This window comes from Bactrocera latifrons, unplaced genomic scaffold, assembly GCF_001853355.1.
Source record: "Bactrocera latifrons isolate USDA-ARS-PBARC rearing strain unplaced genomic scaffold, ASM185335v1 scaffold_111, whole genome shotgun sequence".
NCBI classification, from domain to species: domain Eukaryota; kingdom Metazoa; phylum Arthropoda; class Insecta; order Diptera; family Tephritidae; genus Bactrocera; species Bactrocera latifrons.
Window position 1 is genome coordinate 559,509 of NW_017534531.1, and position 19,220 is coordinate 578,728.

General features: G+C 37.1%; 5 protein-coding genes across 6 annotated transcripts in view; 2 read left to right on the forward strand and 3 right to left on the reverse strand.

Annotated features, from left to right (window-relative positions):
- The window catches only part of LOC108973952 (origin recognition complex subunit 3), a 3,344-nt gene extending 720 nt beyond the window's left edge, over positions 1–2,624 (reverse strand). Inside the window, exons 1-4 of the mRNA XM_018941502.1 lie at positions 2,455–2,624; positions 2,115–2,403; positions 1,452–2,047; positions 169–1,394 (exon numbers count right to left, since the gene is read on the reverse strand). Coding sequence (XP_018797047.1) covers positions 169–1,394; positions 1,452–2,047; positions 2,115–2,403; positions 2,455–2,493 — 2,150 coding nt within the window. The 5' untranslated portion in view covers positions 2,494–2,624. The remainder of the gene's footprint in view (positions 1–168; positions 1,395–1,451; positions 2,048–2,114; positions 2,404–2,454) is intronic.
- Positions 2,625–3,100: 476 nt separating this feature from the next.
- On the forward strand, positions 3,101–10,033 carry LOC108974118. The gene is made up of 6 exons (XM_018941767.1): positions 3,101–3,227; positions 3,289–3,479; positions 3,542–4,066; positions 4,131–5,257; positions 5,314–5,556; positions 5,620–10,033. Exons 1-6 carry the CDS (start codon positions 3,165–3,167, stop codon positions 9,963–9,965), a joined length of 6,495 nt encoding a protein of 2,164 aa, XP_018797312.1. The 5' UTR covers positions 3,101–3,164; the 3' UTR covers positions 9,966–10,033.
- LOC108974124 (aquaporin-12) lies at positions 10,015–14,023 on the reverse strand. Its single transcript, XM_018941779.1, has 5 exons — positions 13,943–14,023; positions 12,375–12,643; positions 11,994–12,268; positions 10,636–10,774; positions 10,015–10,511 (listed from the first exon to the last, which is right to left on the reverse strand). The coding sequence occupies exons 2-5, from the start codon at positions 12,550–12,552 to the stop codon at positions 10,312–10,314; spliced, it is 792 nt and encodes a 263-aa protein (XP_018797324.1). The 5' UTR covers positions 12,553–12,643; positions 13,943–14,023; the 3' UTR covers positions 10,015–10,311.
- A 932-nt stretch (positions 14,024–14,955) lies between these two features.
- LOC108974013 (transmembrane protein 186) lies at positions 14,956–15,909 on the forward strand. The gene is made up of 2 exons (XM_018941588.1): positions 14,956–15,043; positions 15,107–15,909. The coding sequence occupies exon 2, from the start codon at positions 15,107–15,109 to the stop codon at positions 15,773–15,775; it is 669 nt and encodes a 222-aa protein (XP_018797133.1). The 5' UTR covers positions 14,956–15,043; the 3' UTR covers positions 15,776–15,909.
- A 1,241-nt stretch (positions 15,910–17,150) lies between these two features.
- The window catches only part of LOC108973894 (organic cation transporter protein), a gene marked incomplete in the record, with an annotated part of 10,199 nt that continues 8,129 nt past the window's right edge, over positions 17,151–19,220 (reverse strand). For both annotated transcript variants that reach the window (XM_018941408.1, XM_018941417.1), the window contains 2 exon segments: positions 17,151–17,791; positions 18,638–18,748. In XM_018941408.1, coding sequence (XP_018796953.1) covers positions 17,627–17,791; positions 18,638–18,748 — 276 coding nt within the window.

Sequence of the window (19,220 nt, forward strand, 5' to 3'; positions counted from 1 at the left end):
ATAAAAAAAAACAAAATTTTGTACAAAAAATATTATATACACTAAAAGTGTTTACAAAAAAATTTTTTATAACAAAAAGTTTACACAAAAAAATAAAAAAAAAAATAACAAGTTAAACACGATAAACATTCCGATTTCACATTTGAACCATATTTAATATAGACTTACTGAATCTGCGGATCCACCTGTTCCTGCTCATTATCGATGTCATCCACCACAGATCGAAAAGCTTGTAACCAATCGAAGAGATTAATCATACGGCCACATTCCAGATGCAGTTTATATGCAACAGATAAATCCGGCAGAGTGGCCAGTAATTGATTGGATTCCGACAATTGGCAACATTTGCACTGCAGGTAGTAGTGTGGATTGTTGAGGGCCATGTGAAGTGCCGCACGTGGCGCGCCTATAATATTACGACGCACTGTGGACACATCGCTAAAAACGAAAAGCTCATGTAGGGGCGGAGCACGTGTAAGCGGCGTCAAATGGCTCACGACAATTTCATTTTGTATGTGCAACAACGTTTGTGCAACAGCTTGTGCATATTCCGAAGTCGGTTTATTTTGCTGTTTGGACATTTGCAATAAATGATCTTTCAGATCTTGACGGGATGTAAATTTTTGTTGTTTGCTGCTTTCTGGAGTTGCTGCTGTAGCGGTCGGTGCGGCTGTACCGGTCGGTGATTTATCCTCCGTACCAGCCATTACAACTCGCGTTAGTAGAACTTTCAACGCTTGAAATTTGGTAGTGACCGTTGTCATGCAATCATGGGCTAGCTCTAAGCCAACGATTTCGACGTTCATAAAGTCCTCCGTCACCGAAATCGCTTTAGAGATTTTGGCGACAAATTCATCTTTCGACATAAAACTAAGTATCTGCCAACATTCCTTAAATTCCGGTTGGTCGCATAACTCTTTTGAGAGGCAAAACGAGTATAGTTCACGACGCTGTTTACCCAATGGACATTTAGGTAAATCACCAACTAGCACGGTGAAAAATTCCAGGAATATTCGTAATAGCATAAAATGTATATGACAGTCGCGCAATAATTGTGGCAGCTTCTTTTTCAAATAGCTGTCGTCGGTAAGTATGGCGATAATACGTTTGCAATCGTTGATGCTCTCCACATACGGACGAAATGAGAGCAGGTGACGTATACTTTCAATATCTTCATGTGTCAAATCTTTGATTCGATTCAAAGAGGCAGTGTAATTAGCACATAGTGCGTAGGCATTGCCTTGATAAAAGTGTTCCATTAGACAGTATTTATAGGCTTGTATGAAACCATGAATCGAAAAGTCATAGTAGAGGAATATGTGTGTAAGAAACTTGAAAGCCTTGCCGGATAGATGGAATGCGTATTTAGGTGAAAGTATAACACGCTCCAGAATCTGAAATTAAGAAATAATAATGAAATAAGCCAGAAAAAATGTTTACAACATATCTACCTCATTTAGACAAACTGGAGCCGTTTGAGTTTTAAAGACACAAAGTTTGATCTTGCTTGTTACGTGATAGGGTAATGCGTTATGTACAGCCGAAACAGCAGTTGCCACACCGAAGACTAACACAAACGGTAAATGTGTATAGTAAGTGCTCAGCATTAGTATGATGTCCTGCAGTATTGTTGTATTAAAGCATTCAAAATCGGGCAATATAACAACCAAAGCATGAGGACGCTTTGAATAGTATTTTTTCGGTGAATCGAACGCATCTGAAACATCTTCAGCAATATCCTCTACTTCACTCCCTGTTTGCAGCTGCGGTTTTATGTATTTGCGGCGATACCAGTGCAACAATTGACGCATGTTGCATTGTGTACGTCGTAGACGCTTCTTTTCACGCTGTTCCGTGTCTTCATCTTCCAGTTCTGTGGGTGGTGAACGTTCTGCGTTTTCAACAAAATTATACACCATTGTCTCCACTGCAGATTTTAGTGTACCACAATCACGTGATTGCAGCATACAAACCGAAGCCGACATTTTTTGCAAGATACGCTGCGTTAGTGTGGCAAATTGTTCCAAGTGGTCGGGTTGATTTACTCCTTTAATATGGGTAACAAGGGAGAAATATTTACTAATTCCATTATATTAATAACGGATTTCGCTCACCAGTTAGTAGTGCTGCGGCGGGTACTATCTCGTCCATGTCATTTGTGTCCATATCTGCACTACATTCGTTTTTCACATAAGTCACTACATCTTCCAAAGTTTTAGCATAGCTTTCCGATTGTAGTGCTTCAATGTGACTTTCTAATTTTTGCCAAGTGTCAGCATAAGTTGCATAGTAAGGCTGTCCAGTCACTTGTTTCCTCAAAGCACTTACATTGTCGTCGTTGTGCTTCCGCTTTGCAGCCCCGCTGTTTTTTGCGTTGTTCGTGCCTTTGAAAACAAAACATCCCTAAAAGCCAGGATTATTTATGATGGAATAATCATATTTATCCACACAAACCTTGGACACTGAAATAGTTGGATCCATCACGTCGGCCATAATAAAGAGTTATGCTTTAATTTCTTTGTTCCAATAATGAAGTAAACTCTGTTATGTTTATGCTTACGATTGCAATGCCCTAGAAATAGTTTATTAACAGAAGCTTATAAAAAATGCAACCAATGCGGAATCAAACAATTATTAATAATATATCGCATGCGAGAAATAAAATAAGTAAACAACTGCTCTGACATTTAAAGGTTCGAATCCAATTTACGCGCCAAATAATCAGCTGATGTCGGTGTTGCTGTTCGTTCCAAATGCGTTTTTAATTGTGTATCGCAAAAATTAATTTGCTTTTTTGGTACCTAGTACAAATACTGTAAAAAAAACAAAAACTGCAAGAATAACACTAATCTAAATTCACGTTTTATTATTTAGTTCAAACCTATCCACTGTAATATATGAAATTTATTTAGTAAAGTTGGAATTGTAAAGATATTTCTTTAATCAATTCATAGCTGCAGCAGGTGCAATTCATAAATCTCTTCGATAAATGATATTTAAAGCAACTCTGCCGCAAAGCGAAAACAATTTACTTTTGTTGCTTTCTGACAGCGCACATATTTTTTTTATTGTATTGCAAATCTTTCAACATAAGCAAAATTTTTATTTTTTGCAGCGTTTAAATATATTTTTAAATAATATAAATTGGGTATAGTTGAATACAAATGTATTTAGATGACTTAGATATCTACGAAGATTTGGATACGTTCCAGCAAGATGAAGAAAAGGTAAGAAATATATTCAAGTTTAGTCACTTGTGTATATGAAGATTAATCCTTTCGTCCATAGAAAACCGCAGAACTTCTTTCACTGGAAGCAAAGTATAATGATTCCCTAAAAACGATTGAAACTTTGCAGTTGGAAAATGCGGATTTGAAAAAACAAATAAGACGAATAGGTATCAATTTTCAAAACTTGTTGGACACAGCAAAAGCAGAGATCAAACGCAAGGACAAACAAATCGAACAATTACGCAAAGAGTAAGTGTGTGTAGATAAATTAAAACTTCTTATAAAAAAGTGGTGTAATTTTTATTTAATAGGAAGGATGATATCTGCTTCAGACGTAAGCAACCAAGAAGGGAATATACAGATTGTGCAAGCACATCACAAAACACAAATACTTGGTTTAAAAACGAAACAGTCTTACCTACAGCAAATACTAATGAAAATGTTGAAACCATAGACAATGAACATCCGAGTGCAACCTCGTACAATTCACGCGGTCGTGAAATTACACATATAACCGATGACTATAAGAAACAAGAACGTCGCAATGAAAGTTTGGAGCGTAAGTACGATAGTGATCCTCAGCGTGAAAAATACAATAGAAGCAATAAACAAAGGGAACAGCATGTGTCGAGATACAATGCGCGTAATACGGAACGTGATGGAAGTGTCCGAAACGCCACAAGAGATTATAGTCACAGTCATGATAACAGAACAGTGGAACGGGGTCATAACATTAAAAATAAATCTTTTAAGAGTGAAACTGAAAAAGAATCATATAACAGTACAGACAATGACAGACGACAACATTCCTATGATAGATTGGGCGGCCGTTCAAGGTAAGTTTCTTAATTGCTTATTGATAAATTGAGAGGTTAAATACATTTTTTTTTATTATTTCAGATATCACGACAAAGAGGAAAAACCCAAATATGAAAGTTATGATGGTCGCCATGACAGGCGGAGCGATAGCAAAGATGCAAGAATCAGGTCTGAAAGTTCCGACGTGCGTCATGATAGGCGAAGTGATAGCAGAGATGCAAGAATCAAGTCTGAAAATTCTGACGTGCGTCATGATAGGCGAAGTGATAGCAAGAGACATCACGAGGATGCAAATAAAAAATCTAAGGATACGAATGAGAAAGCGCGTGATAAGGTTATGAATATTAATAGAAATGAAAATGTAACTTATACAGTAGATGGCCTTACACGAAGTAAAGATATTCATGGGAAAGCACCGAATCCTTTTAAAGAAGGAGGTAGGGAAGATAAATTAAGTCTAAATCCCAAATTTTGTGAAAGAACGCATGAAGACACAAAGAATATGAAAAGAGATCAGGGAGATAATTTTTTAGATAAGCATCTGCCAGCATGCAAAGACTCACAAAGTCTTGAAAAATTACTGGCAGAGCAAAAGCTAACCAAGGAAAAATTAATAGCGCTAGAAAATGAGTTTTCTTGTAAAGAAACGGATAAAAATGCAAATCGCTTGGTGAAGGCAGACGGTATGACGACGCCAAAGAAAACAGCTTTGTTTGACGAACTTTTCGGAAACACACCCACTAATGCGGGCGATCTAAACAGTAATGTGATTGACTTTCGAAAGGATAGCAGCAGTTCGGCAACAACCTCTCCCAGCAATTATACCGATACCAGCGAACCGACAATAATATCTTCCACAATCAATAGTAAGAAAACAGACACGAATGACTATTATATACCAATAAAAGAAGAACAAAACAAGCAAAATAAAAATGATGCAAATCTTGTGACCAACAGCGATAACGGTAGTTTGACAGGTAAGCCGCTTATTGCCAGTCTCACTAGTGAAGATCAAGCTGCAAATGAGAATTCAGCTAAAAAGCCGGTCACTGGTGTGAAAAGAAATGAGGAAACTGTAGATTATGCCAAGATAGCCACAATTTTACTATCAGATGACGAGGAAGAGACTGAAATTGAACAAGCAGCTGAAACACACAAAGTTGAAATATTAAAAAATGAGCCAAAATATAATGGAAATAAAATTAATGGTAAGTTTTTTATACAAATATTAGTGAAAAAGGTAGTAATGGTAGTTATTTTTTAGGTGGCATACAAATTTTGTCGAACATACGTCTACCCAATATTTATGAGATACGTGCACACCAAAGACGATTGCGGGAACTCGCTGCAGCTAAAAAGCCCAAACGTGCTAATATAGTGGAAACAAGTATAAAACCAAATGCAGCACAAAATATAACAAAAGTGGTAGTACCAGTTTCGGAACTCGTTACCAAAGGCATACAAAAGAATTCGATAACAACATCTACCGCTGCAGAAAATAATGAAGGTAATCCAATTATTTACTTAGGCAAGGAAATAATATACTTTTTTCTATTAATATACATATTAGGTATTGATTTGGAGGAGGAAAGCATCGAAACAAAAATTCAACAGGATAAAAACTCCCCACAGTTGAGCGCTGGAATTAGTGCTGATACAAATGATATTACACTAAATAATGAAACCACGACAGAAGTGAGTAGTTCAGACACAACTAAAATTGTTGACCAGAAAAGCATAGAAAACTTGAATCTGGTGGATGAAAATGTTCCGCCGCGTTTGGAAGCGAACACAGGAGCTACGCATAATGATAAGTCTGTTGCGGATGATGTTGTGTTGAAGGTTGCTACATCGAAGCAAATTAAATCTGATACGATAGAAATTAAGCGCCAAAATATAACTGAGGAATCTATAAGATCAAGTAATACTGAAAAATCTGAACAGGTTATAAATGGAACAGAGGGTATTAATGAAATATTAACAAAAGCGAAAGTCGAGCAAATAGCCATTTCAGAAACCATTTTAAATAATGCTATTAGTGATGTATTGGAGACTGTTGAGCTTATAGTCCAAAATGAAACAAAATCGCCACAAATTGCAATTATAACGGATATAGAACTAGCTGTGAGTTCAGCAACTAATATCAACAATGAAAATAATGAATCTGGCGATTTGCCTTTGAGCCACACTATTGCGAACAACGATATGCCAGTTATGGATTTGTTGACAGAACTATTACCAGACGACAGTGAACGGAAAATATCAATGGTAAAATGCTTAGAGAATATTAAAAATTCACAAGAACTTGCTGAGGGCAACAACGAAATTTCGCAGACCAGTAAGACGTCGGAAAATAACGCAGGTATGGCACTCGTAGAAGAAGAGTTACTTTGTGGTGAAAATACGAACCATCTATTGCAAAATAGTCCAATGAATATTGAAGCAAAAGAATCGTGCAAGCTAAATGTAATTGCTCAGCAAAAAGAAATTACTGAAGTTAAAGAAATTGATGAGCAAAAAGTGGGTACTACAGACGAAGTGAATATGCAAGCAACTGAAAAACTGCTTGAAGCTGTGAATACTGCAAATGAATCCACGATCGAAGTAAAAGTTATTTCAGAGACTGCTGAGAGTAACTGTGACTCAGTTTTAAGCGCAGAGAAGAGCGAAGAAAGCAATCGTAAAACTCATGAAGATAATACAGAGCAAAAACCAATTGCACGAAGTGAGGTTGTCATACAAAAAGTTGTCCCTGAGTCAGCAGCATATAAATCGGAAGAATTGCTTGTCTCTGCAGACACTACAAATGTAAGTTTCAGTGAAATTGATGATGGCATAACGAAATGCAGCGAAGTTATGGTACCTGATACCACAAACCGAATTATAAATGAAACAGAAAGAAGTGTCGATTGCAACAGGAACGTGGAACATAGTGGTGCTATTATTGATAAGTCAGAGAGTACAGAACCCAACGGTATTTCTGAAGAATCCGCAATTGCAGAAAACGCGACTGAAAATGGTAGTGGTCCTATTATAGAGAAGCCGGAGAGTGCAAAATGTAACGGTATTTCCGAAGAATTCTCAGTTGCAGAAAGCATCACAGAAAGTGATAGTAGTCCTGTTATTGAGAAATCGGAGAGTTCAAAGCATAACGGTATTTCTGAAGAGTCCGCAATAGCAAAAAGCACCACAGAAACTGGTAGTGGTCCTGTTATTGAGAAATCGGAGAGTACAAAATCCACAATAGCAGAAAGGCACATAGGTGTTACTGAAGAAACCGCAATTGCGGAAGGCTCAATCGTTCTCGACGAAAGTGTGCTGCGTGAGACCGAAGCTGCGGTGTCCTATTTAGTTAACAGCATGGACAAGCTGACCAATAGCTTTTTAGACGGAAATGAAAAAATAACGGAAGTTCAAAAAGTACCCTACATAGATACGAAGTGTGCGGTGGAATCAAAAGTAGTTGAGAAACAATCTAAGACAGTCGATAACCATCGAAATAAAAATCCAAAAAGCAAAGCGAAAGGACTTCCGGATACCGTTAATAATTCACCCGAACGTAACGTGCTTATTGAGAATATGAAGCGGTCCGAAGTTTTGTGGAAATTTAAAATACCTAAAATTTCTGCGAAAAGGAAGAGAGAAGAGAGCGTCGATGGCACTAGTGCGAAAGAGTGTAAGAACGCAGCGACTGACGTAGTTAAAAAACAGAAACTTTCTATTAAAGCAGTAGAACCAATAATTCCATATAAGAAGAAGAAGAATGAAAAGATAATACCAAAACAAGTGTCAGAGGAAACAAAGATGCTTCAAATCAATGGGAACATAGACAAGAATCTGTTGGAAACGAAAACGTTATTTGAGAACCAAAAGAAAAGTGAGCGTATCATAAAAGAAATCGACAACTGGGCAAGGCGGAAGGTGGGTGAGACAACGGAAATTTTCGAAACAGAAAATCCAATAGAATATGCGCAAGCACACAAAATCTCCTGTGACGGAACTGTGAAAAAGGCACACAGCAAAGATGAAATAAGCACAATACAAAAGACTGATGAACACAAGGCACACATAGATAAAAATAGTGAAAGTACTACGAATGATTCCGAATGCGACAACGCAAAACAACGGGATTACAATAAGCTGCCAACAGAAGAGAGAGGTACTCGTGAGCGCAGTTGTGAGAATACAGATCAAACACAACTGTTAAAGGGACAGAACACAAAAATTCAAGAACGCCGAAAGAGTCAACAAAAAGTAGAGCACGACGAACACTCACAAGGCACGAAACCTCGAAATGGCAAACACGATGTGGAAATCCATAAGGAAAAGAGTCAAAAATGTGACGAAATGGCAGATAAATGTGGGCAAAGGATTGTTACAAAGGTTCAGCGTGGTGACCTAAAAACTCTAAAGGTAGAAATTATTGAAAAAGCAAATAATACCGTTAAAAAATCATTTGGAAGTCATGAGTTAGAGGAGAAATCTAAGAATTCTTCCGACAGGAATATTCAAAACGAAGGTGCCATTAAGAAAGCGCTTGAAAGTTTGAACAATTCCACTACGGAGAACATAACCGCTAAATCACAGGTCGCAGTAGCTACAGTTGCCTGCAAAATAAATAATGTAAAATGTGATATTTCAAAAGAGTCAGCAGACGAGCTAAGCCGGAAGAAAACAAGCAATAAATTTTATTCCGTTGCGAAGAAAAAATCAACTGAGCAGAAATTGAACGAAGAAGAGACTGATAACCACGTGAAGCGCGTCATAACCGACATTGGTGGGGGTAAAAAAGAAAACGTACAAAAACTAACGAAAAAAGAACTTACTACTACCGAAGAGATGCAAGTTGCAAGCGATTCCCATACAGAAACCACAAATGATCATCAAAGAATCGCAACCGAATTCAACCAAACACCGAAGCGTCGGAAAACGAGTGAAAGTAGTGATGATGCGGAAGTTATGTCCAAGTCGCAACGACGCAAACGGTTCAAAATGCGTATTGTAGATAGCGATGATGATGAAAAGTATGCAATTCACACGCCGCCTACTGCAGTGCCGGAACCAACAGAGTCGCTTGTTGATGTGGCACGCAAAAATCGAGATATTATCGATATACTGCAAAATGATCGAGCCAATGAATCGAATGACAATCTGCCTGCGCCTCAAACACCGACCTCACTACCGATGAACATCAGTCAGGATGCCGAATATGAAGAGATCGATTCGCGTATGCAATTAATGTTCGCGTCGCCTAAAATTGCAGACAAAACGTCGTCTAGAAATTCGCTAGCAGTCGCCAATCAGCTCAAGACTCAATTACTGCAGTCTAGTTTGAAGGATGGTGTAGTTGTAGCGGCTGTAACTGACACCGTTTCGTCCAATATTGCAGACGAAAGGACTCCTAACGACCAACTTGTGATCGAAAACTCGATTAAATCTCAGCCACTTTTGGACGATCGTGCAGTTGCAATCGGACCAACTTCGTCCAAATCTCCAAATACAGCGTCGTCTGAACATCCGGCTGTCGCGAATCCGATTAAATCCCAACTAATGCAGCAAGATTTGGACGATTGTGCAGTTGTAACGCACGTAAACGGTACCGAAGCACCAACCGGTATTGACTTAGCTACCAACGTAAGACCCGCTGACTTCAATATTACGGACAATTTCCTCAGCGACATCAGCGCCAACACTTTCCTCGCAACCGATATGAATGTAACCATAGAAGAAACCAATCATACCAACACCTCGCTCAGCGACAGCAGTTTGAGTACGAAGCACATTTCGCTCGGCTCGAGTGATTACCGTTTTGAAAAGGTTTCGGAGAATGTTGTAAACCTATTTATAACGCGTAAACGTCGCGGCAAGCGAAAGGCCACTGCCACAATAACAACAAATACAGTAACGGCAACTTAGCTTGTAAGCCCACCCCGAATGTTGTATATTCGAATATATATACTATATATATAGTTACAAAAACTGAATTGTATTTGTTTTTCACTGACTTCGTATACGCTTGTACTTATTAAACGTATTTACAAATATATATTTGTAAGGTAAAATTTTATAAAATTATTCAACACAATAACAATAACAAGAAATGTGCATCTTTTCTCCTAACGGTACATTCGCGCAGTGTCTCTTTATGTTCCGACTGCCTTACTCCACCGATTACCTTACTCCTCCGGCTGCCTTACTCCACCGATTACTTTACTCCACATTCTCCTCTGATCGTTTTACTCCTTCTTCTCCTTTAACCGCCTTATTGCTCCTTTTCCTTTCGTTCGCCCACCAAGAATCGCCTCACCACTGGCAGCCTATATACCGGCACCGATAATAGCGCGCCAACGCATGCACCAATCCAGTAGACTATGATATGCTCGATATTGGTGTGTCCGCGACAACCCCATTTGAGTGCGGTAGCCAGCACCGGGTTGAAGTAGCCGCCTGAGTAGTTGAATGCTGAAAACATCACATAATTAAAAGCGTAAACTTTTCTTGAGACGGATCTCACGTGTTCTATGGTTATGTTTGCACTGAGCTAAACTCTAAATTGTGTTCACTGTTTGATACACTTCTTGCCTACCTGCAACCACTAAACTGGTGCCGATGAACGAGTCAATGATGCTGCAGAATTTCGGGTCTTTCTCGCTGAGCGCCCTCGAGGCGAGACGGCAAAGTAGTGTGGCGAAACCTTCGATAGCGGCTCCGAGATAGGGATGTACCTGAAAAGTAAATTGAGTTAGTTCTCTTCTGCTGTGGAATAATATTTTATGAAAGTAGTTTGTGATCTTTTCATTGAGGTCGTTTTGTTTTTTACTTGGCGAGTCTCATGCGTAGCGCACAACCCTGGGGAGGGATGGTTCGCCTTCTCACTGTAGCTCGCCTACAAAGGAATGTTTTTTTTTTTTTTTGACTACCCACGGGATACTTGGTCTAAGACCGGAAGTTTTGAGCTGCTTGAGCCATTTGTAAAAGAATCGTGTTCGGCCAATCCTTAGTGAATGGTGCTCAGAGAACTTTCCTTCTACTTGCGTGTACTCCTACAAATACCGCCATCCCCGTTCTGCTATATGATGGAGGGGCCTGATGAGCCGGCATTACGAGTTTTCGAGAAGAAGGTTCTGCGAAAGACATAGTTCAGCGCCTTAGGAGACAGCGCCTACGCTGGCTAGATCATGTGACTGAATAGACAAAATCACTCCAGCTCTGAAAATATTTAACGCTGTACCCGTCGGGGGAAGCAGAGAGAGAGGAAGACCACCGCACCGTTGGAAAGACCAAGTGGAGAAGGACTTGGCTTCGCTTGGAAAGAAGAAGACATACAGACGGGCAGACGGGCAGACAGAAGGACATGGCTAATTCGACTCAGCTCGTCATGCTCATCTTTGGTATATGTATATATTTTATAGGTTCTCGGACGTTCCTTTCTCGGTGTTACAAACTGCGAGGCAAATTTGTTATTGGAAGGACTAGGTATGGAAGGACTTGGCTTCGCTTGGAAAGAAGAAGATATACAGACGGGCTCATCTTTAGTATATGTATATATTTTATAGGTTCTCGGACGTTCCTTTCTGGGTGTTACAAACTGCGAGTCAAATTTAATATACTTTTCAGGTTATTAAAATTATAATAGAATGGAAGCCCGACTAAATACGTAGCCGAGGTATGAGTAGACTTAGCTGTTGAAAATAGAAGTTTTCCCGTACAAACCCCGTGATGGTTAAGACTCAAAATGCTATTTTTTGAAAAAAGAAGAGTTAAAGACAGTTCTTTTTTCCGAAGACAGTCCCAAAAAGTGTTGCAAAATGAAAGGAAAAGTTAAATTGTTAACATTATCAACTCCGTATAACTCCATTTTAGCTGAGTGCTAAGTTTGACAAAAATATTTTAGCTGCTGGTAGTGTGAGAATGAAATGAAATAAAAAAAAAACGTCTACTTACTTGTAAATCCGCATTGCATTCCTCAAAAGCGCGTCCCTTATGTGTTTCGGCAAATTCGAACCACCAAAAAACCTGCACAATACGATAGACGCAGCAACCACCCATCAGTTCGGCCCATGTACGCAATGCAACCTCCTTAAAGGATGTCTTGCCTTCCACCAAGTCTTCCATATGTGTGTATGGACAGGCGGAAGCGTCACCCCAGACCTTGCCCCACCAGACGGTTAGCATAAACAGAAAGATTGCGTATGCAGCAACGCCGAAGTTGTCAGCCACTAAGTGGACGAAGAAAAGAGCACGTTTTACATGTCATATAAAAGCGCTTACAACACTGGAGTCTAGACTAATTTTTATATATGTATTATGTAGCTAAACACTTACCGATTATTAGTTCGAAGCAACAAGCACACAATTCAGCTGCAGCGATCGCCTCGTTAACGAGCACCGGCACAATGCCTTCGCGATCGACAAAACGTTTGGCGAGCCGGCGTGCGACTTGGGCAAGCACACAGTAGCCGATCATAAAACCGGTACTGATACCCAGCGATGTCATGGACATTTTGTCGATTTTCGATTCTACTTAAACTATGCCTTAAGTCTATGACTAGATTGGTTTGGTTGTTCCTGGAGAACCTCCAGAGATAGAGATCCTGTGGGGGAAAAATATGATACTTATTTGTAATACATAACGCCATTATTTGATATGAGATTTTATAAGTGGGTTTTAGTATAATATTTGGAGAGTGGTATTCTGGGACTACATTATATAATATTATAATTTTGGCAGTTTAGTAGAATCTTAAGTACTGTCTGGGCTTAAGTACGAAAAACAACGAACAAACTGGCATTTTATTTAATAAATAAGAATAATAATGACCAATGATGAATGGCGATTCATTTTGAAAAATTTTGCAATCCTTAAAAATCGAATTTGTTATCAAAAACATTATTTTTCGATCACCACCCGATAAATACATTTAAGAAGGTCGAGTTGATCAGATCAGCCGTTTCGGAAAAGTTTTTCTCGCTGATTCTAAAAACAGTGTTTCGCTAAAAAGGCGTTTAAAGTTACGGGAGCCGATTATGGCAAGTAAACAACAACAATAAATCATACAAATTATTGTATACTATTATATTCGAAATCCGGCTATTTGCTCGATCAACTTCAAAATTTCGGAGAATATTCCCATGCTAAACAAAAAATCGATTTTTTGCTACCCATGTAGGATCTAACTTATGAAATCTCACAAAAAGAAAACATGAATTAATGTATTTTTTTTTAATTATTTCGAAGTTCGTTTTTTAGACGATAAACATAACAAGGATAATGTGGAAATATATTATATTGTATAAATTATTGTATAGTTTTTCACATCATAACCGCATTATTAGCAAATTTATTTTTTTAATGCTTTTCCTGAAATTTTATATTCAATTTTTATTCACTTCATTCATTCCTCTCATTCATATTAAAATTATAGGCACTATAATAGTTGTGTTCGTGTTGTAATCATATTCAATCAAAATTTTTGCCGAGAAAACCCAAATTGCTTGTCGCTGTCCACACTTGTCCCCCTTTTTGTAGATTTTCCGCTACTCATCACTGAGTTGTCGAGAGAATTAGTTCAGTTTGCTGGCGTTACTAAAAATAGTATGACATTTGAATTTTCACATAAGATCACCGACGTTGTATGTCTAACACATTATTATTGTGTTTCTACTAAATATTTGCTAAATATTTTACTGCAATTAACACATTTTATGCAACAATAAATCACTACAACTACCACTTGTAACATCAATCAATTAGCAATGCGACCGCGACGAAATTTTTGATCTTGAGTTTGATCAGCATAGCCATAGTATAATGAGTAATGTGTGCAGGCACTGATCATAGGACAAAAAATACTATATATTTGAAGGCACACTTTTCTAATACTCCAATTTACCCGTTAGAATTGTTGTGACCGCACCGATGAACGAGAGCTGACTATTGGTCGCTTGGCGATCTGTCGCCAACGCCGCTCTTGGCGCACTCGGCGCATCATCGATTGAGAATTATGTTGTTTTCCCAAGGCACGTGATTTGTTGCTATTATTCACACATGTTATGTCTGAGCATAGCTGAGCTGAAAGTAAAGTGTAATATTTTTTAGCAATTTGTTTTGTAATTACAGTAAATAAATAGTGGTAAAATCTTACTTGCATAGGTTATCATCTAATTATCGTCATTTGCTCATCATTCATTTTAAGACTCTTCAAGAAAGGTAAACACTGCAAATATATGAATTGATGAATAACATGAATGATATCTTATCGATAGTTGGAACAGTAAGTCGGCAGTGAAAGGTTGAGGTGGCATTAGGCTGTGTTTTCTTATACTGCTGCTTTCAGCATTTTGCCGCACAATTTTCAAATTCTGAATTGATCCAGGTGAACAATTTCTTCGCACTTGCATTTCTTTATATTTTTTGGAAACATTTCAAAAATATTCAGTTAACTCAGCTGATGTCTCTCCTACTGTCAGTTCGGTGTATAAATGCAATTTTATCGTGTATATACATATACATACATACATATGTATATGTTTTCCATTTTGATATTTTTTTCTGTCTAATACGTCTAATTTTTCCGATACATTTACTAAACATGTGTTAACAATTAGATATGGATATTATCCGAATTGATAGTGTCCAATAAATAAAATCGTGTATGCCCTTGAACCTTAATAAATTAAAGAAAAAGCTGACACGAAACAATGCTCAAAAGAATATTTTCGGATTTTTCGTCGTAGAACAGATAATATTTTAATAAATTTAAAATTCATTGTAACTACTCAACTCTTTCCGGTTTACTTTGGAAATTCAAATCTGCAAACTACGTCTATATCCGCATATTTTCGAAAATCGAAAATCTTCAGTGGTCCTCGACTCATAAGAACTGTCAAAATAAACAGCTGTGCTTGTTTACATGTGCGTCTTCGAACTTAAACAGCTGTTCTAGTACCGGTGTGTGGATTATTTATAAATTTTAACAAATAATTAAATAACAGTGAGCGCTTTGTGTCTTTTAAATGTGAATAAAAATAATATACATTTTTATATATTCTTACAGATGAGTTTAAGCCTGTTAATACGTACACATGCATTGGGCAAATCACTGCGTACAATATCGAAGCAACTAAAATTTTCCAACACCTACTCCACTTGTGGCAGCACGGCGCTACTTGCGCAATCATTTACCTGTAAATCCACATTTGGCTCCTTAAATTATACCACAACTGCCACAACAGGCAATAATAGTGCAACGCCGCAATGGACAACAATATACCGTCTGCCACTTATACGCCTGGCGGCCGGTTTTCAACGTCTGAAAATATACCAAGGAGTGCTGACGGCCCTAGCATTACCAATTAGTTTTACATTAGCAGAATTTGGCACTATTTCACTCAATTCCGTTGCCATTGTTGGCGCTATTGGCGTGTCCGGACTTGTAACGCTAACGTTGTTTAGCCTGCTAATACGTAATGTAGTTGGTTTTATTTATATTAATGGTGAGCTTAACAAAGTGAAGGTCGCTTATGTCGATTTCTGGGGCAAGCGTACTGATGCAATTATAGACATAAATGATTTGGACGTTGAGTGGGCAAAAGCGCATCCCACAGCATATAACCTTTACCAGAACATACGTTTGTATAGTGATAAGACTAAGTCGTTTAAGTTGTTACTGAACTATGGTGTTATTGTAGAACCGGAAACTTTTTGTGGGATATTTGGCGAATAAAAAACTCAGTTTGTGTGTAGAAGTGGAAGCATAAGTTAAAATACTATAATTGAGCTTTCTAGAACGCATTGATTGTACTGTAACTAATAATAGAATAAGAAGTTGAAATAAATTTTGTTAAGTAATTAAATTAATTTTTATTTTTTGCATTCATTTTATATAATGTAACACTTGCACTGCTTTTTTTACTCAATTTACTGCTCAATGTGCCGAGTTTTGTTATTTTGAAGTTTAAGTACCGTTATTATTTTCCAACAATACTTATGTGTTACTTAGTACAACGTGAGTAAAGTGTGACAGCTAATTAGAAACAGTTGTGCAATGATAACTTACTGTGCTGTTTTAAAAATTATACCACACATTTTTGGTAAGTATTTGCTTTACATTTATTGTTTAATATAAACTGAAATTTTTACCTTGAAGATTTATAATGGGTAAATGATGCAGCTGGTCACCTGCTATGCGCAGCTCTATTTTTGAAATTCGTAAAGCTGCAAAGTCATACAGCAAAATTGCAGAGCAGGTGTAATGTTCTAAAAAAATAGTTTTTAATGCCTTGAAGCATATTGAGAATTAGAAAACTGTTGCTAATGTTGCACGTAAAAAAAGGCCACGGAAAACTTCGGCAGAAGCAGACAGGAGGATAGCAGTGATCTCCCTAAAAGACTCAAAAAAGAGTTCCTCCGACATTCAACGGAAAATTCAGGAAGAATACGGTATATGAATATCGAAGAGAACAAACAACCAGGAATTGTGTTTCACGCGTAGTTCACTCATGGTGTGGGGATGCTTCTCCTGGAATGATGTTGGTCCACTCCATAGGTTTGATGGAAATTCGTAGACATTCTGAAAAACGTTATGTTGCCGTGAGTTGAAGAGAATTTGCCTGTTGTATGGAAATTTCAACAGGATAACGATCCAAAGAACACGTCGAAGTTAACGAAATTGTTTTTTTAAGAATGTTTTGGAATGGCCCTCATCCAGTCCGGACTTGAACCCCATTGAACATCTCTGGAGTGATGTTAAAAGAGTCGTCAGCGCCAAAAATATACCTAATATGGATGTCCTTTTTGAGGAAGTAAAAACGGCGTGGGAAGCAATACCAGTGGCGCGCTGTCAAAGTCTTATTACATCAATGCGTCGTCGATGTGAGGCAGTGTTAAAACAAAAGGGATATGAAACCAAATACTAAAGGTAAATACAGATATCAGTTTTCTTAGTATAATAACTTTTTTTTTTTGATAAAATACTTCCGTTTCTAATTAGATGTCGCACTCAATGCGTGGATTTCACACATTCAAAAAAAAAAAAAAAAAAATTAAAAACGCATTTTCAATAAAACATTTTCTCTTTGTTTTTAAAACAGCTGTATGTATACATACATACATATGTTTGCTGCATTAGGTTCGTGTGTTTACATTCATATATGTTTCTTGTAAACTTGAAAAAGTAGCTTTATAATAAATATAATTTTTCAACAATAACTATATAAATAGGTACTTTTTTGCCGCTCATAAAAATTTTAAAAAAGAAACCATATTTTATAATAATATTTGCTGCGGTAAGTTGGTGGTGCAAAATATGCCACACCAACTCTCTGTTGTTGTAACTGTAGCTGCAGAAAACAATTTTGAAATAATTTCGAGGAATCGTGCGAGTCGACAGTCCTTGGGCAGATAAAAAATCGTGTCCGTTCCGGTTACTTAAACCCGACTGGGAGTGCTTCTATCTGTTTGTAGCACATACACATGTATTTCTTATAAATATATGATAAAAAGCTATATTTTATACATATAAATTCTTAATATAACAGCTGATCTTAAAGTTAAAATAAAATATGTAAAGCCACACTTATGGTTCAACATGTCGCGCTGTATAACTGGGTTGCATTTCATCGCCGCTGTTTGCTGCATCTCCATCAGCATTGATACTCACAACGACTTGCTCTTCCGATACAGCTGCAGCGGCTGGTTTCTTAATAGGCGTTGCTTTGTTCATTTGTTTTGCCTCAGCGACCTGCAGCAAAAAGGCGTAAAGTTATTGTTGTTGTGTTGCATTTAACGATAATTACTGCTAAAAACACTTGTTAGACGAGACCGAGTTGCTTATACATATGTATATAAGAAAGTGTGTTTGGATATTGTATGTGCGGATACATAAGGGTTTCTGTCATTTTTAAATTTGTTAGTTGTTGTTTTTTTTTTTTTTGCAAGCGCCTTTGAATTTTTAGTTCTGCCCTAAAGAAATTTCCAACGTAAACAAGCTATTTTCATTTTACTTTTGACATGACTTTTGACTTTTAACATGGGCTTTTTTGTCTTTTGCACTAAATTTTTTATCCCCAAAGCAAATAAACCGACGAATAGGAAATTCGAATGAAAAATGTAAAGTTTCTGAAAAAAAGTTCTATTGTTTTTTTCCATGAAAGTATTCCTTTCAAAGTTACAGGCAGTTAAAGTTATGCATCAATCGTACTGTACGAGTATTCATATTATTCGTACAGTACACCGCATCGTATGAGCAACACAGAATTGACAAGGCACTTGTATAAATACGCTGTCAATTGATGTCTAACTTTGGTTGGGTATAACTTTTAAACATTTTTTGTAAGCGCTAATTTTTGTATTTTTTTTTTGAACTTGTAGATTTGTTTATTTTATTGAAAATGCGTTCAAAAAAAACACCACTGTTGAATACATGGAAAAATAAATATGATTTAGGCAACACTGAAAATAAAGTGCTTGTTTATTTTGTATTATTATTTTGCTGCAAAAACTGAAACTTCAGGAAGCGTTTGCAAAAAAAAGTCAACTTGTAAAATAATAAACACCCCAATGGACGTATGTATGTATGTACACTCACCGTATCAGGCAGTTTCTTTCGAAATGTTTCTGGTAACAATAGCCCCAAAAGACCTGCTGAGAAGGATGCAGCTCCAAAGAGTAGTAGTGGCAATGCTTCGTAATACGTTCCCTGAAAAAAAAAATGTTTATATATTGTTTATGTATGTATAATATAATAAAGATGTTTGTAGATTACCAAAAGCGGCACAAAAGGTGCAAGCATTGCGCCAAAACGGGCAAAAGTAGACATTACACCAACTCCACCACTACGTATTAACTGTAAATAGAACGCATGGAAATTTAATTATTAACAGCTGTTTAGTGTCGTTCGAATGTAAAAATGTCGTTAAAATGTAGAAAATAAATGTTTAGCACATTAAAAACGCAATTATTGAAAATTGTGTAATATTAAACAACTCGCATATATATACATACATATCGTGAGTAAATATGTAATATTGAAAAAGTTGTTATTTAACTTTAACATGGAAAACTAATACTTCAATACATATACATACATAAATAAATTTATAACTGTTCAAAATATTATTTTATTTAAAAATGAGGATAAAGAATAAATTAAACAAAAATAAATAAGTAAT

Bases quoted from the DNA above. Each gene is read 5' to 3' on its own strand.
- LOC108974118 (XM_018941767.1), top strand. From the start codon at position 3,165: ATGTATTTAGATGACTTAGATATCTACGAAGATTTGGATACGTTCCAG. The intron at 3,480-3,541 runs GTAAGTGTGTGT...TTTATTTAATAG, and splicing joins ATCGAACAATTACGCAAAGA to GAAGGATGATATCTGCTTCA. The intron at 5,258-5,313 runs GTAAGTTTTTTA...GTTATTTTTTAG, and splicing joins TAATGGAAATAAAATTAATG to GTGGCATACAAATTTTGTCG.
- LOC108974124 (XM_018941779.1), bottom strand. From the start codon at position 12,552: ATGTCCATGACATCGCTGGGTATCAGTACCGGTTTTATGATCGGCTAC. The intron at 12,269-12,374 runs GTAAGTGTTTAG...TCGTCCACTTAG, and splicing joins TTGCTTCGAACTAATAATCG to TGGCTGACAACTTCGGCGTT. The intron at 10,775-11,993 runs GTAAGTAGACGT...TTTACTTTTCAG, and splicing joins AATGCAATGCGGATTTACAA to GTACATCCCTATCTCGGAGC.
- LOC108974013 (XM_018941588.1), top strand. From the start codon at position 15,107: ATGAGTTTAAGCCTGTTAATACGTACACATGCATTGGGCAAATCACTG.